The following is a 16,312-nucleotide window of genomic DNA, read 5'->3' on the forward strand; positions in this document are numbered from 1 at the left end:
ACCAAACGACTGAGGATCGAAAAAACATGTAAAAACAGGTCTGTATTTGTGCGAATTTACGCAAATTTGAAACATTTTCAGCACAGTCCATTGAAAGGATACACAAAATTCTGAACAAATTACATTTTCATGATCGTATGTTATTGAAACATTGCGGCAAAGTTGAAAATTCATGTTTTCCAACTGTACGCTGAACAGATGAATGAAACTAAACTGTGAAACATTTCTTGTCTGCGGCCAGAACAAAGCTGCAAAGTTGGACATCTTAACATTGAAGGTAATGAGCAAACATTCTTTCCATTTCAACTGCTCTGCTATAACTGCAAAAAAACAAATACTGAACAACCTGCACGCATATGCTCACTCACTCCAGCTTCGTCTGCTCCGTTGTGGGTGTGTTTGTGTACGCACGCTTGCCGCCCCTCCCTCACCGATGAGACACTCAGTCACCCGGTAGAAGGCGAGCTCAGCGGATGCTCGATGAATGCTCACCACGCTGACTTCCGAGCTGCTCTAACATATTTGTCATCAGTGCCGTGCAGGTTAGTAACTTCCTTCTTCAATACATTTCATTGATGTACTGTATTCTATCATTTTTTCCTTTTTTTGGAAAGAAATGATTGTGAATGATAATTAGAATGATATCTCTGAATCATTAAAAGAAAAGATTATTTTAAAGAAATATTTTGTGTGTTTTCCCTTTACAGTGTAGTGGTGGTGGGGCTTTTGTGGGGGTCTCTCACATGAGGCTTACCTGCCTGGAAGGTAAGAAAGTCTATTAAAGGCAGATGTTGGATCATCGCATGCTGACAGGCGCCCACGGGAAGGCAATTGCAGGAGCCTCAATGAAGATGTTGGACTTTTTTGGGGGGTCTTGTTTTTCTCCTCTGCACAAAAGACTCAATATGGCCCCAGGTAAAGAGAGCTAAATATTTTTTTTAAATAAAATACATTGAACTGAAATATTCCTCAAATATGATATGGTACAACCTCCAAAAACTTTCACATTGCTTGGAAAAAATATACACAAGCAGTAATTGTTCCAATTAAAAGATAGAAGAGGTCTTAAACGCAATTCTGTACCACCTGAGTCAATCAAAATTAAGTGAAACGCAATTAACAATTCACGAATTAAATCAAGCTCACTCATAAATTCATGTCAACTGATTCAATCTGAATCAACTGGAAAAGCAAATGATTAATAAGTGCCTAAAATTAAAAACTCAAGCCAAATTTTAACTTGAGCCAGATTTCATATCTTGATATTCCAAGCTAATGATCGTCGTGACTATTATTGTCAAACATTGCAAAGGACAGAAAAATATATTATAATTATATAATATATTTTTCACTTCCTACTACTGACTCATACGGCATTGTAAAACTTAAATTATAAATCTCAAATTTACACCCTAAACAGGACGATGAGATTGTCAGTGTGCAAGAAATGAAGATTAGGCAAGAGCACATTATTACTTTATTACGCCTGAGTCTGCATGACTAAATTACATTATCTACCATTGTGTCAATTAATTAGACATTGTCTTGACTAAAGTAAAACGCTGTGAGCCTCTTCCACAGTTTAAAAAAAAATCAAACCTTGGAACTATTTTTACTCAAGAACATGAATTTTGTTGCAGATTTTATCATAGAGAAGATCCACACAGTCTCAAGAAACTACACTTGAAAATACACTGGAATTCTGCCATTTTGGGTCAAAGACACCATCTTGGCTCTGTACAACGTTGTTCCTCAAAGACTGGGTCATGTGTCAACCCACAAATAACCCACGAGAAGCTAATGGACAAGACATTTAAGTAGTGCTGGATTGTTCAACTCTGGATTTTGTCTCCTGAAGTCAGAGCTGATTACTGAGATTTTTTTTTAATTTTTATGTGAGGCATCATGGATTCTCTCCAGAACAGCCCCTTGGACTTCTCCCCCCTGCAGGACATATTCAATGGCACCCTTGCCTTTGGCCTCAGTTCAGACATCTCATCCTCAGGCGACCTGTCAGACCTGGAGAGCATGCTCTTGTGGACCCTACACGAGCCCAGCACCATCGCCTTGACCTTCATGTACAGCGTATCCTTTCTCCTAGGCTTCGTGGGCAACCTGATGTCCCTCCGGGTTCTCACCAACCGTCGCAGTCGGCGTCTGGCGGGGGTCAGCGCCACCCGTATTCTGCTGGTCAACCTAGCCGTCTGCGACCTGGCCGTGGTGTGCGTGTGCATGCCCATCACGCTGGCCAGTCACATCTACACGGCCTGGGTCTATGGCGACCTGTTGTGCCGCGCCGTTCCTTTCACGCAGGCCGTCTCGGTGTCGGCTAGCGTCCTGACGCTCACGGTGATCAGCGTCAATCGCTACTACAGCGTCCGCTCACCGCTCAGGGCACGGTCCATGTTCACCCGTCGACGGATCCTGGCCACCGTCGCCGTGGTGTGGGTCGCTTCGTCCGCCATGTGCGCCCCCATCGCCGTCATGAACCGACGTCGGGAAATCAGCTTCGGGACCTTCACCATTCTGGTGTGTCAGGAGGAGTGGCCTAAGCATCGCTTAAAACAAGGGTGCGTATGACAAATGAGACAGAAAATTGTTTGTTTTAATGGCTTGTGGCCTGACCTTTCGCTCATCGTGACCGGACGTTTGGTCGCCGGACGTTTGGTCGCCAGACGTTTGGTAGCCAGACGTTTGGTCGCCCGGACGTTTGGTCACCCAGACCCAAACGTCCGGCGACCAAACGTCCACGTACCAAACAACACGGTCTACGCATCAATCAAAGCCAACTGAGCAGTTTCACTGAGCGGACGTGTGAGTGTATAAGAGTGTGTATGTACATGAGTTGTCCCCTTAGGAAGGGAAGTGAGTCAGGGTCTTAACAAGTTCTCCAAAAAACACAATAAAAGTACGGGAAATTTGGAGCTTTTCTTTAGCCTAATAATTAATAGGGCATTACGTATGACAAAATAATAATTCACAGTATGTATTTAGGGAATTTGAGCAACAATTTTAAGTGGTAATTATCAATAACCTTCCGGGCGACCAAACGTCCGAGTACCTTTGCTCATAGAGTTCTGGGATGGGCTTCAGCACCCCTTGGAACCCATGGAATGTCACGCATTCTGAACATATAACAGAAACTATCTTGCCTTTTCATCTCATCTCCTTACATTGTTTCGTTACAGTCATCGAAGACAGGATTTTAGCTCGTCAGGTTAATGTCATGAAAAAATGTTTGTCAGAGTAATGTTTCCATTATCATATTTAACGGAAACAACTTTGGATGGATCATTTTCAATGGTTCTTGGGTCTATGGCAGGGGTGTCAAACCGGTCGTCAAAGGGCCGCAGTGGGTGCAGGTTTTCATTCCAAGTCAACAAGAGGATACCTTTTGCAAGTGTAATCAGTTAATTAAAGTCAGGTGTTACTTATTTTAGAAGACACCTGATTGGTTAAAATGTTGGCACTGGATCGGTTGGAAAAAAGACCAGGACCCACTGCGGCCCTCGGCGGAATTGGTTTGAGACATGTGGTCTATGGTATTCCATTACTGCAATGAGTGTATAAGTTCAGCCTCAGTTGCCTTCTAGACTAGAGATGCCTCGGAGTGTGATGTTGGGTAACAAGATGTGTTGTATTAAGGGTGTGATGGCAATTTTCCTGGAAATGTTTTGGAGGTGTTGTTTATGTTGTGGTCTTATGGTGTGATTGGGTTCTTATCTAGTCCAAATGAATTGAGCAAGCATGTGATGATGTGTTCAACCTTTGTGTGGGGTTTGTGCATTCACATTAGCGTTAAGTAAAAGCTGATAGTAAAAATGGTAAATGGAGTGTAGTAATATGGCACGTTTATCTACATGTTTTTGCCATGCCCAAAGCATTTTACATTAGCTCCCATTCACACACCGATGGTGCTGCTGTCATGCAAGAAATTAGGGCTTAGTGCCTTGCCCAAGGGTACATTGACAGTGGGCAGTTTTCTATACATCCCAGTTTTCTGGCATTATGCTCTAAAGAATCACATGTAAAGCTTTTTCTTCCCCTTGCGAACAATTAACTAGAGTAGACTGTAGTTTCACGTTTGACCCTTAATAGGATGAGCCGTACAAAAGAAATGTATGGATGTCTAATGAACTTTCAATCTGAATGTGTCGAAGGACTATCAGGGATTTTCATTTTGCTCACAGTGTTTTTTTTTTATTAGGAAAAAAAGTTTTCTTTAATGACTTCTTTCTTTAATCCAGGAGATATAACCTCTGACTCCCGGTTGCAGCTCGTACAAAATTAATGGGGCCCTTTTTGCCACAGAATAACAATGAACTAGCTTTAACTACACTTGAAACGACACTAAAATGCCAAAAGAATTTGGACAAACTTTTTAATCAATAGCTGTAAGCCCATCCCCTTCCATCCTAACCTTTTAGTTCTGTTGGGAGAATTGACTGTGGCTCTCCTTGCCTGCATGAAAGGTCATTATGATACTATAACGCTGCCATTTATTTTCACTTAATCAGAACCTGTTGATGATGCTTTTCTCATTTCCATTTCTCCTGCGCAGATACAACGTGTTGCTTTTTGCAATGCTTTACTGCCTCCCGGTTACCTTCAACTTGACCATCGGTTTCATGACTGGGCGGCGTCTGTGGGGGGGCACCCGGTCCACCTTTGCTGACCTGGACCCGCGCAGCCAGGCCTTGCACGCCTCTCGCCTGAAGACCCGGCAAAAGATTGCCAAGATGGTAGTATGCTTGGTTCTGCTGTTCGCTGCGTCCTGGCTACCGCTCTACGTGGCCGATCTGTGGATCGACCGTGAGCTCCAACCACCCTCCTGGCTCCTTCAGACCCGACCGTTCGCCCAGTGGCTTGGCCTGACCAACTCGAGCCTCAACCCCATCTGTTACTGCTTCATCGGGGACCTCTACCGTTCCGCCAAGGTGATTCGGATGCGGTACTACCAGAAGGTGAGCGCCCTCTTCGGGGGAGCCTCTTTCGCTAGTTCGGGGTTGGAGCCATCCCCCTCTACAAATGCCGCTTCTAAGCGCGATCACGTGGCTGCGGCAATCAGCGTCTCCACTTCGGTGGCAACCATTCCTCGCTTTTTGAACTTGGCGCAAGCGAAGGGACTTGACAAACTGATCTCAGCCAACCACCGTGTATCGGACCACAGCATCTCAGAATGGTGCCGTTCTAGCCCGAGTATGTTTGATAACAATGTTGGCCTTTTACCCTGCAAGTGGCATTCTTTCGATCCCACCCTTGATCCATCTCTCGGTCCATTTCGACTTGACTTACTGCCGTCACGGAGACATTCGGCCCATGACAACGTAAGGTCGTTATACCCGAGGATGGAATGTGAAATAGAGACTCTCGCCCCAAGGAGGCACTCGGGAGACAGCCGTGTCTGGTGATAAAAACGCAAAGCACTTAGGATATCTAAAGCTTTACCCCGAAGTTGCATGTCAAACGCCGCTAAGAGCATCATGACAGACAGCATGGTAGCAGCCTGAAGGTACTCTTGCCAACAATCATTGATAGCCGCATGTAAATCTTGACCATTTTGCTAAAGTCTCATTGATTTTTGCATGGCTGTTATGAATGAACATCCCACAAAATCCAGGAATCAGTAGAAACACCACAACACCAACACTGTGGGCAAAACCTGAGCACCCTAAATATGCAGGGAATGAAACTTGAGGAGTAAAAAAATGATTTGTTTTTTCGAAATGTCACATAGTTATATCTTCGATCCCATACAGAAACAAACCATGGATCTTTGTCACGACAGGGGGCGGTCAAGTATTTCAAGGACACTTTCTGTGCATCACTGGAGAACTCCACAGATGAAAGAATAAAACTTGTGAGAAAAATTCCCTTCAGAATGATATTCTCCCAAGAACAACTTTGGGTCATTACCCCTGAGAATGATGGACACGCTTGCTATGAGGAAGCAATCAGGGGATGGACCACCTTCTGCACGTGACCATGGTAAGACGAATCATTAGTGACGGAATGGCAGCACAAAAAGGTTCAAAATAGAATGAATGATACAAACAGCGCATGTAACTTGATTCTTTTGCCCCGATGTTACCTATTATGAAGCCTGGAATGATCCGAGACCCTATTTGTCTCAAGGGGCGGTGCTTGAAAACTCCAAAGCGGCTCTCCAGGTGGTGGTTCTGCAGAAACACCTGTTTTCTGTAAAAAGTCATTGTTCTGGTGAAATTGCCTAAGGTATTACGCTGATGTTGAAGGAACCATTTTAATATTTTTTGCCACTACGGGGGGCTCATGTGCATCCCAGAGAAGCTCATTTGGTGGTGCTCAGGAATCCCAAAGAGACAATGAACAAAACTAATCATCTGATGGTCAACATGAAATTTCGTATTAGTGTTGTGTGTTACCTGATCTATGGATGCTAGCTACTATTATTCTCTTTTTTTACTCCATCACTTAGAATTAATATAACGTTATGAGCAATGTGTAAAAGACGTTTGATCCAATATCAGAAGGTATCCAAGGGACATTCTTGGAACCCGAAGCCACCGTGTTGCTACTAAAAGACAAAGTCTGGTAACAGAGAATAGAACCAGTCAAGTAACAGGTGATCACTAATGTCAAGTTTCACAATGAGATAGTCAAATGGTTCCCCCATATAAGCCATTTTTCCAAACAGGATCAAAACGGTACTCTCTGGTCACAGAATCTAAACCAGTTTTGTAAAGATTGATTGATTTAATGTCAAAACAATTATGTTTTAAGCCTTGCAGAGAGTTGTAATTATGATAAACAGGCTTTGTTATGTACAAGGTCTCGAGCAGCCCACAGAAGTTGTCCAGGCACCATTTGAGCGATATGCTCTCAGGTTACAGGGAATGAAACTAGTCAATAGAGCTTTTTTTTGGTCAAAACTCATAAAGACTGAATCTGATATTATGTGAAAAATCTCCCATGGAGGTTGGAAATCATTAGAAAGAGTCTTTGTCAAGACGAGTTATGAACACCCCAAAGAGCCCATCCGGCCGGACACAAAGAATGAAACCGGTGATATTTGAAGATAATCTTTTGGGAAATGATATAACATTTCTCACCAATATTGTGTGTTGAATCCCTCAGTTTTACGAGAAACTGTATAATTTGGCTGTATGGGTGAAATTATGCCCTAATATTAGAAAAATAGAAAATGAAACATATGCAGAAAAGGATGATTGCTCATTTCTGTAAAATCTCTTAAAACAGTCTTTTAAATCCATCATGTAAATCTGAAATCATTACAAATATCACTAAAATGTTTTCTGTACCTCAAGAGTTTTGAACATTTGAAGAAAAAATATTATTGTGGTAAAATCTGACCATGTTACAAAATACTGTATGAAAGTCAGCTTTTTCTTATAGATAAAAGCCTTTCAGCAAATTGTTGATCAGTTCCTGTTTAATGCTGCTGAAACCCTCAAAAAGGCCATTTCTGTATGTCACTTGACCTTTAAAAGATCTGTTAGCCACTTATTAGCCTTAAAAAAGGCGGCAGGCCCGCTTAATCAGCCCCACAACAAATAAAACACAGTATGTGTTTTTCACGTTAAAGAGCAACAAGGTCCTTTTGTTTAGGGTGTTCAGTTTTTTCCAAGTATAATATCAGTTTAAAAACTGATGCACCGGCTACTTATGCTTACCGTATTTTTGGGAGTATAAGTCGCACTAACCAAAGAATGCACAACAAATGAGAAAAAATATATACGTTGCACTGGAGTATAACTTACACAGCATTATATGTAGGAAAATTGGCACCAACAGTCATAATAAGCACCTGTAACAGTTTTTTTTAAATAACTAAGCCTAAAAAAACAGTATAAGTGTTGCCAGTCAGAGTGAGGAAAACTCACAGGCTATAAGTGCGACTTATAGCCCGGAAAATACGGTGCTTTTTGTTGACAAACATTGTTTACCGTATTTACTCACATATAAGCCGCCCCAGCGTATAAGCTACACCCTTAAAATTGCATTAAAATCTTTGAATTTTACAATTTCTCGCGTATAAGCCGCCCCCTGATTCACAATTTTCACCTCCATATTCATGGTTTTAATAGGGAGTATAAATGTGTTACTTTGAAGGGAAAATCTTAAGAAAACTCGTAGCATGTGGTATTTCTGAGATACTGTATGAATCAAAAGCACATTATCAATATCAATATCATAAGGAATTAATTCATCTCGTAATGGTTGTTTTCTTACTGCAAAACAGAAAATAACCAACAAATAGAGAATGTTACTTTCTATCTACTGGTGAAAGAGTATAGCAAGTTTTGTGAGCATATAAGCCTTACCCTTGATTCAGTCATCATTTTTTTAAGTTAAAAATACGGCTTATATGCGAGAAAATATGATTAATCACAGATGAACATTAATGTCATTTGCAAGTAAGACCTGTTACTACTTTGTGTTGTAATTCCAATTGATGAAAACGAGGCATTTTGATCAATCTGGTGTCTTACAAGTGTAATCAGTTGATAGCAGTCAGGTGCTGCTTGTTTCACAAGAAATCTTATTGGTTAAACTGCCCGTGCCGAATCAGTTGGAACAGTTTGGAATATTCTGGACAAACCTGTTACAAGTGAAAGAAATAAAATGGTTTGATTCCCAGTTCCTTGAATTTGGATTCAGATGGTAGCAGAGTAGGCGATACTTCATTGACTGTGCGTTATCATCCAATCAACTCATCAGATGCCAGAATTGACCCTTCAAAGGTAAGGATTCATAAATTATTAATACTCCAGGTATCTCTTTGAAGGAAGGCAGTTTTTATACAAACGTGGAGAGAGAGCAAGCAAGAACACTTAAAAGAAAATGTTGGTAAGTATTACAAAATGTTTTTTTTGTCTCATGTTATTATAGTTTGGGATTTGTACACATTTTTTTTTTATCTAGCTTTTATTAGTCGATAGATCAAAATAGTATTTGACGTTCAAATTTAACTAAGAAAAAAGGAAATTGGAAGAATTTTGTAATGTGACAAAACATTGTTCTGGGATTGAACCCTCAAGATCAGAACTGTAAAGCGGATGTGCTAACCAATTTTTCACTGCGTGGCTGCAACTTAATATATATTACTAGTTATTCCAAAACTTTCAAAATATTTCAATGACAATAACAAATCGGCTTGATTCACTTTTATCTCGATTCAATCTTGTTCTGAGATGAGCTCTCGAAAGCGTGTTGCTCCTACCATCAAGTAAATTTAGTTGGGGGCGAGGATTCGTGCGTGTTCACGGGTTGCTCTCTCTGCAGGCCCATCAGCACTGCGATCTGATTAGTAATTGCGACGCTGTCACCAGCCTGCATCAAGACGACCACTCAAAAGGCTTCAGGCTAGTGAACGTGTTGATGAGCTTTTTTTTCCTGGATTGAAATGGTAAAAAAGCATACAAAATACGTGAAAAGCGTATAAGTTGACAGGTATGATAGTCAGATAACTGGCAGCTGTGAGATAAAAAGTCATGGTTACAAAAACAGGAGGATCGATCAAGTGGATACAGTAAGTGTATGAGCCCTAAAAACAGGACTACACTGCAACACACTGTCTGTGACAGATGAGGTTATGTACAATAGGAGTAATCAGGTGATGGAAAAAACATGGAGAAGCACAATCAGGGAGATTTTATGGGAGGAGTCTGCAGGAAGCGGCTGCTGAATCACACACAATACAAGGATCGGTGATTACAAAACAAGCAGGGAAGGACGACGCAATGTCAAATGTGCAGCAAATTGGCCGACATGACTGCGCAACCCGTCGAGGGGCATCGCCCTCAGGGGGGCCTAAGGATTTAAATCCACTCCTTCACGGAACAAATTAACTAACAAAAACGATAGCAATCAAATATAGATAGATGACCTATCCTATGTACGAAACGGTGAACAAAAATGGAAAACAGCGTGAGGGTTTCTCTAATGAAGAATTGCTCTCTTTTGAAAGCATTCTTATGACTATTCTTTGTTCCGCTATTTTCAGTCGGCTGTTCTCATTATTGTTATTATCGTTATTTATGCCGTTATCAGCTACAGACAGATTTCTCTCATCTCCTCCAAAGAGCTGCCTGTAACTTGCAACCGATGCAATGCTAAGGCAGAACAGGAACTGGATGTCCGGTGATAAGACCATTCTCAAGTTATATAAACCAGTGAAACGGATTGGATAATAATACGCTTCGCCTCCTCAGTATTAATGCGATAAAGTCAATAGAAAATTCTTATCTTCACTTCTTTATGATGATTTTTTTAAATGATGACAGGCTACATGGTTTGATTGATTATCCAAAATGACCCCTAAAAATAGGTCCCAAATTGATGCAGTTTTTATGCAAATGAGCATCTCAGTTTCCTGGCCCGTAATCCAGTGATGGGCCGTCAAGGCCTTCAAGGCCTTCTCTGCTGGCCTAAGAAATATCTGAATCATATATTATATTTTGTCCATCAATACTTATTAAATAATTCCAAATTGTCTGTTAGCTTCCTTTCATTGCTCTTCCCCCTGGTTGCACTCCTTCCGGATGTGTGTTTTCATATTGAAGCAATTAACCAATCACATTTCAGCCATTATTTGTTGCCAGGGTTAGAAATCTGCCTCAAGGCCTTCACAATCAGTTCTGCAGGCTTTGCTGCATTAAACAAGTGTCAATAAGACTGTTGCTTTAACCAATCAGATTTCGAGTTGGCAACACCACAATGCCTTGTCGCAGGCGTAGTGATACGTCAGCGCTTTCACCAACTATGATTGGCTAGTGATTAGCCAGAGCTACCAAACTGTATTTTGAGCGACCTACACAAGCAAATATATTGTTGTGTTGATTTAAAGCCATTTTCCAGACGGACTATGCCAGAAATACGACAGGACAGGCTCGACTTACAGCATTAGCTTCGATGGCGATAGAAAAGAAGGAAGAAAGAAAGGAGGATGGATATTGTGTACAGTTAAAAAGGATTTTTGGTGAGTAAAATATGGCTATATTCCTAAATAATATTTCAATTGTATAAGGTTATTATTGATGATTTTTTATGTGTCGCAGCTGTAGCTGCCGTAGAGGTTTTATAGCCATAAAATAGTTTATGAGGGTTGGATTGATTTCGATAGCTGAAGGCGTCACTAGGAAATTCACGGACCGCCACTGCCGTAATCACATACTCGCTGCCACTTAAAACTAAACAATAAATTCCTACCATGTCGTTATTGAGATAGGAGAGTACATTTGGTTTACAAAAACTTGCAAATCAATAACAAAACAGCAATGGACAACATGTATGATTATATGTAATTGAATAGAAAACTAGTTCTCCACTGTACTCCTAATATGACTAACATATAAGTCCTGCCATCCCTCCCTGTTTACCTACCTTTGGGTCCACTCCCACTTCTCTCCATACTTGCCGTTTATTTGTGGCAACTTGGGCACAATTCTTGCTCCTTTTGTTTCTAAACACGTTTGCAATGGATTTGAAATGAATGTTGTTTTTTATTATGCACTATGACAATATATGCAGGTCCAGAATTTTAAACATACACACGCACACACACGACACAAAACAATACTCGTAAATTCATCGCAACATTCTCTTCCGTTAATCAACGTTTGTCCGGAAAGTTGCAGATGAACCCATTTTCTCTCCATCATCATTCATTTAAATGAGGAAAAAGTAGACGTCAAAGATGTCCCATGCTGCCCTGCGTGCATTGTTGTCATCCTCACAGATTTCCAATACCCAATATCCCTGTCAAGCCAAGCAGAAAAATGCTTTTTTTTTGTATGTGACCTGCATGGCGCCACGAGATGAGCTCTGTTTGTCTCTTACAGAACTCTCATGAAGACTAATGAAGCTTGGAAAAAAGCTGCATCCTGTTTTCCATAAAAAAACAACAGAATCACATATGGTCGCATCTGAGGTAATGTAGTAAACTACACTCGTTTCAAATTGCTTTTTCGAGTCATTCGGTGAGCTGAAATGCAACGGTGGAGAAAACGAGATCGTTATGTTCTTGTAAGGCAGGGATAGGGAACCTATGACACGGGAGCCATACAGTAATGGCCGCGATAAATGAAAAACCGTGACGTAGGGTCACCCCAATTTAAAAATAAATAAATAAAAATATTTTTTACTGCAGTACTGAGTCATAGTATCAAGCAGGGGACAAGGGAGTGGCTTCTGCTTGCGAGTTTCAGTGTGGATTTTCACATTTTTATGAATTAGAAAAAATATATATATATTTTTTTTCAGTGCTTAGTTCTAAGTAGCAAGCGGAGGACAGGGGAGTGGCTTCCATTTGCGAGTTTCTGCATGGATTTTCACATTTTTATGGATTTACAAAAAAAAAAAAAAAAAAAAAAAGATTCCCCCAGAAAAAAACGCGATGTAGTGAATAGTAGTGATAGTTGAAGCCGCGATATTCAAGGGATGACTGTACTTGGATCTTTTTCCGTTAAACTGTGAGGTCAAATATGGCAACCGATGTGAGAAAGCTGAGTCGCAAATGCACCAATAGGAGCGTCATGTTGGGACTGTTGATTAGTAACAGCGTAACAATGTTGCCTAAGGATTCCGAGACTTTTTGTACTTTAAAAGTGGTGAAATTGGCTAAAAACTGCAGACTGAAGTGACCCAATTCCGAATTTTCCCTCCCTTATTCGCTTCGAATGAGACACTTTCTTAAGGATCTGAACGGGCCGAGTTGCATGGAAGCGGATAATTTCAAATTGGATCGTGGGTGAATTTCCTGTTCTCTCCAAAAACCCACATTAAAAAAATTAATTACCTCTGTACTCTTCTTTCCTCTCTTAATAAGATGAAAATTGTACCATCATACTACGCTTGACTTGCCTTTCTGGAGCGGCTCTATCTGTGTTTGAGCAGCGCGTTCTGTTCCAGTACTGTTTGAGGATCACCCTAGCGGAAATAATCACCCATGAAACTTATTTCAAACACCACAGAAAAGAGCAATACCGTGCCAGCTGGCGGGGGAGGATGATCAAAACACAAAAAGCCATATTGATGAAGTTTAATTGGGCAAAGTGTTTTGTTTTTTTATACTTATTTTAAAGTAAAAGTCAAGACTATGTGACACCACAAGCTGCTGGCAACACATGGATTTTTTTTCTTTCCCATAGTGAGCTTTCTGACTTTATGTGGACCCAAATGGAACAACTATAAAATCTCAATAAGCATTTCATACAAAAAACAAAACGTGTACTTAGGCAGAATCCATTCCTTACCGCCCAAATGTTGTTGGATTGATGCCCCCGAGGCAGACGAATTGTAAAGTCAGGCGACTTTGCCAGTATTACTCTCCGTCTGTCAAGTACTACATTGCTTATCTCGTTTAATTAGCTTCATGTTTCTTTTTTGTGGCTTGTTGTCACTTGGGCTTTTCTGTTAAATCAACCTGTGAACTTATTTCGCTTCTTTGTTCTCAGAGGTGCAAATATATGTGCAGTCTCGATAATCCAGCGTAACTGCGGAGACTATGAAGATAGAGAAAATGGCAAAATAAGGCCTGGATGCCAAGCACAAGGGTCCTGAAAGAGCTGGTCAAGGGGGCGAACAGGAGGCCAAATCTATGGAGTCCCCTCTGGAGGAATATGAGGACACCAAGTATCCGGGGTCTCGTCACGACTGGCTAAGAGGACAGCTGGGCACGAGGATCTGGCAAGTACAGTAGAAATCTGGGCCACTCCGGTGGTCATCCTTAATGTCTTGCTGCTTTTGCTTGATTGCTTGTTGTTGTCATGTTCCTTGCAATTTCATAAGTAAGGACTCACTATAGTATTGTTCACATCGTCTCGGAAGTAGACCTCACATGTTGTTCCTTTCTTTGAATGCCTCCTTCAAAGTCAAAATCAAAGAAAAGGAAAAGGTTCTGGTGGGATTAAATGAAATGACAAGTGACCTCAAAAATTGGAAAACATAGGCGTACTCGGCTCTGGCTTTGCCAAGGAAGGTGTAGGGGTAGATTCTTAAGTGCCCTATCCCTAATATTAAGATTCAAAAACATTGTATACTGATGTATTTTTATTTATTTTAAATAACATGGTCATAGCTCTGATGGTTCTGAAATGTGATCATAATTTTATTGAAGTACAGCAGGCATGGCTGTGCCTTGAAGGTGTGATGCTGGGTAGGAAACAAAGACACCTTCATCGCATGGTGGCAATATACCCCCTGAAATTTGATGAGTATAGCAATAGGACTTCAGGTGTTGAATGAGGATGATAATGACAGTGTTGCTCTTCACAGGGTTGCGTGACAGGGGGGATAAGGCGAAAAGGCGAAAAGGCATGACAATGGATCCTATTTAGACTTGAGCTGGGAACAAGATGTCCTACTGTGGGGTAAGAGATATGGAATTCACTTGGGGATGATGTCATGGCGACAATAAATCACAAGATATTTTTGTTTTCCGTGATGTAAGCGCTTCATGCTGATTTTCCTCAAAAACAGATCGAAAAATCAATAGAGTAGAGCTTGATTGATGGCTCATTATGCCATGTAGCCTGCACATACTGATAAAAGGTCAACAGGAGTTATAATGTACACCACTAAGAAAGCAATTCTTAACTATACCCTAGATATCGATAGGCAGACAAATAATATATCGATGAAAGACAACTTATACGTACAATATTTTGAACAGAATTTTGACTACACCATGCCACATGCTTTAACATTGCATACTAATCACTGAATCGACTACACAATACAATATTCTCATAAAGTATCTAAACTGCACTACACTGTACTTTGCTAGAGTGCAAAGTACTACATTACCACATCCATAACAGTACCCTACTAGACAATGCTATTCAGCACTATCCCATATCCACTGCACTACAGTATATAGTAGTAGTATAACATACCACACTATACTATTGTAAACCATGTGATATTGCACTATACCACAACATATGTACTTGACCACGTTATACTATAGACTTTGTTATGTTTGACAGAATTATTTCCACTAGATGAGGCATTTACGAAGGTACGTGTTCCACCACCAGACACGGGTCCACGGTCAATTGATGTGTGATCACATAATCTATTCAGAAGATGTGATATTTGTTCTTCATTTTGATTCTGTTTAACGTTAATGAAAGAACACAAAGTAAATGAAGTACCCTTGGGCGATGGTGGGAATTTATAAAAATAATGTTTTATAAGTAAGGGATGAATCATAACGCTTTTAACTGACTCAAGGCTAATTATGAATCAGTTTCAGTAACTAAAATAGTACCAAAGTCCAGTCAACATGCATCATTACCTCGATGAGAAGATACGTTGCCCACTTACAATTTTCCACTGCAGTGCACTGTCTCGTCTCTCATCTCATTTTCTGAACCGCTTTATCCTCACTATAGGGTTGAAGGGGGTGCTGGAGCCTATCCCAGCTGACTTCGGGCCAGAGGCGGGGGACACCTTGAATTGGTGGCCAGCCAATCACAGGGCACAAGGAGACAAACAACCATTCATGCTCACACTCATACCTAGGGACAATTTAGAGTGTCCAATCAACCTACCGTGCATGTCTTTAGAATATGGGAGGAAACCAGAGTACCCAGAGAAAACCCACGCAGGGCCGGGGCGAACATCCACACAAGTGGACCGACCTGGATTTAAACCCAGGTCTCCCACTGTGAGGCCAACACGCTCACCACTCAGCCACCGGGCTTCCCTAGTGCATTGTAGAGGTCAATATAAGAAAAATATATGATTTGTTAATATATTTTAATTTGCTCAAACAGTTTATTAGATCTGTTAAACATCTGTTAAAATGCCACATTCAATGTACACTGAAATATAAACAATAACTACACAAAACATGTTGAAAATGGGGATCTAAGAGAAAGTACAAAACTTTTAGCTTTATGAATCAACGTGCCTAGTTTAGAAGATCGATTTGAATTAATGCTGCCATACCCGGGCGGAAGTATATCGTGGTCCTTGACGACCACGTGTCATCTTACCACCTTACCACGTGTTATCCAACAGTTGGTGCCAACGAGGGTGCCTACGGTTCGTGCCATTCACCCACACAAACCCATTCAATCACGTTCAAAAGCAACAGTATTCCTTTGCCGCTCGTCAAGACCTTTCATATCTGCAACCTTCGCATCCTTCCACACCTCCTCTTATTTGGCAGAGCAATTCCTTTCCGTTCTCTTCTACGCTTATCACACATCACAGACACTTCCTATCTGTCGGACTCACCTGCTGCTATTCATTTTCATATGTCAGTCAAGAACGCCTACTACTATGAAACCATCTGCTGCAT

General features: G+C 41.0%; 1 protein-coding gene across 6 annotated transcripts; it reads left to right on the top strand.

Annotated features, from left to right (window-relative positions):
- Positions 1 to 212: 212 nt before the first annotated feature.
- On the top strand, positions 213 to 14,373 carry LOC144077327 (QRFP-like peptide receptor). Of its 6 annotated transcripts, none has more exons than XR_013300992.1 (11): positions 213 to 277; positions 374 to 542; positions 708 to 915; positions 1,641 to 2,570; positions 4,562 to 5,512; positions 5,789 to 5,988; positions 8,642 to 8,850; positions 10,861 to 10,981; positions 11,844 to 11,932; positions 13,458 to 13,689; positions 14,278 to 14,373. XR_013300992.1 is itself a non-coding variant. In XM_077604978.1 (5 exons), the coding sequence occupies exons 4-5, from the start codon at positions 1,906 to 1,908 to the stop codon at positions 5,409 to 5,411; spliced, it is 1,515 nt and encodes a 504-aa protein (XP_077461104.1). In that variant the 5' UTR covers positions 213 to 277; positions 374 to 542; positions 708 to 915; positions 1,641 to 1,905; the 3' UTR covers positions 5,412 to 7,153. The 6 variants fall into 6 exon arrangements, 1 of the variants encoding a protein (XP_077461104.1); XR_013300995.1 differs by having other exon boundaries at positions 4,562 to 4,742; positions 4,845 to 5,988; XR_013300991.1 differs by having other exon boundaries at positions 4,562 to 5,988.
- The last annotated feature ends 1,939 nt before the right edge of the window (positions 14,374 to 16,312 follow it).

The sequence above is a fragment of the Stigmatopora argus genome, chromosome 7 (genome assembly GCF_051989625.1).
Source record: "Stigmatopora argus isolate UIUO_Sarg chromosome 7, RoL_Sarg_1.0, whole genome shotgun sequence".
In the NCBI taxonomy this organism is placed as follows: Eukaryota; Metazoa; Chordata; class Actinopteri; order Syngnathiformes; family Syngnathidae; genus Stigmatopora; species Stigmatopora argus.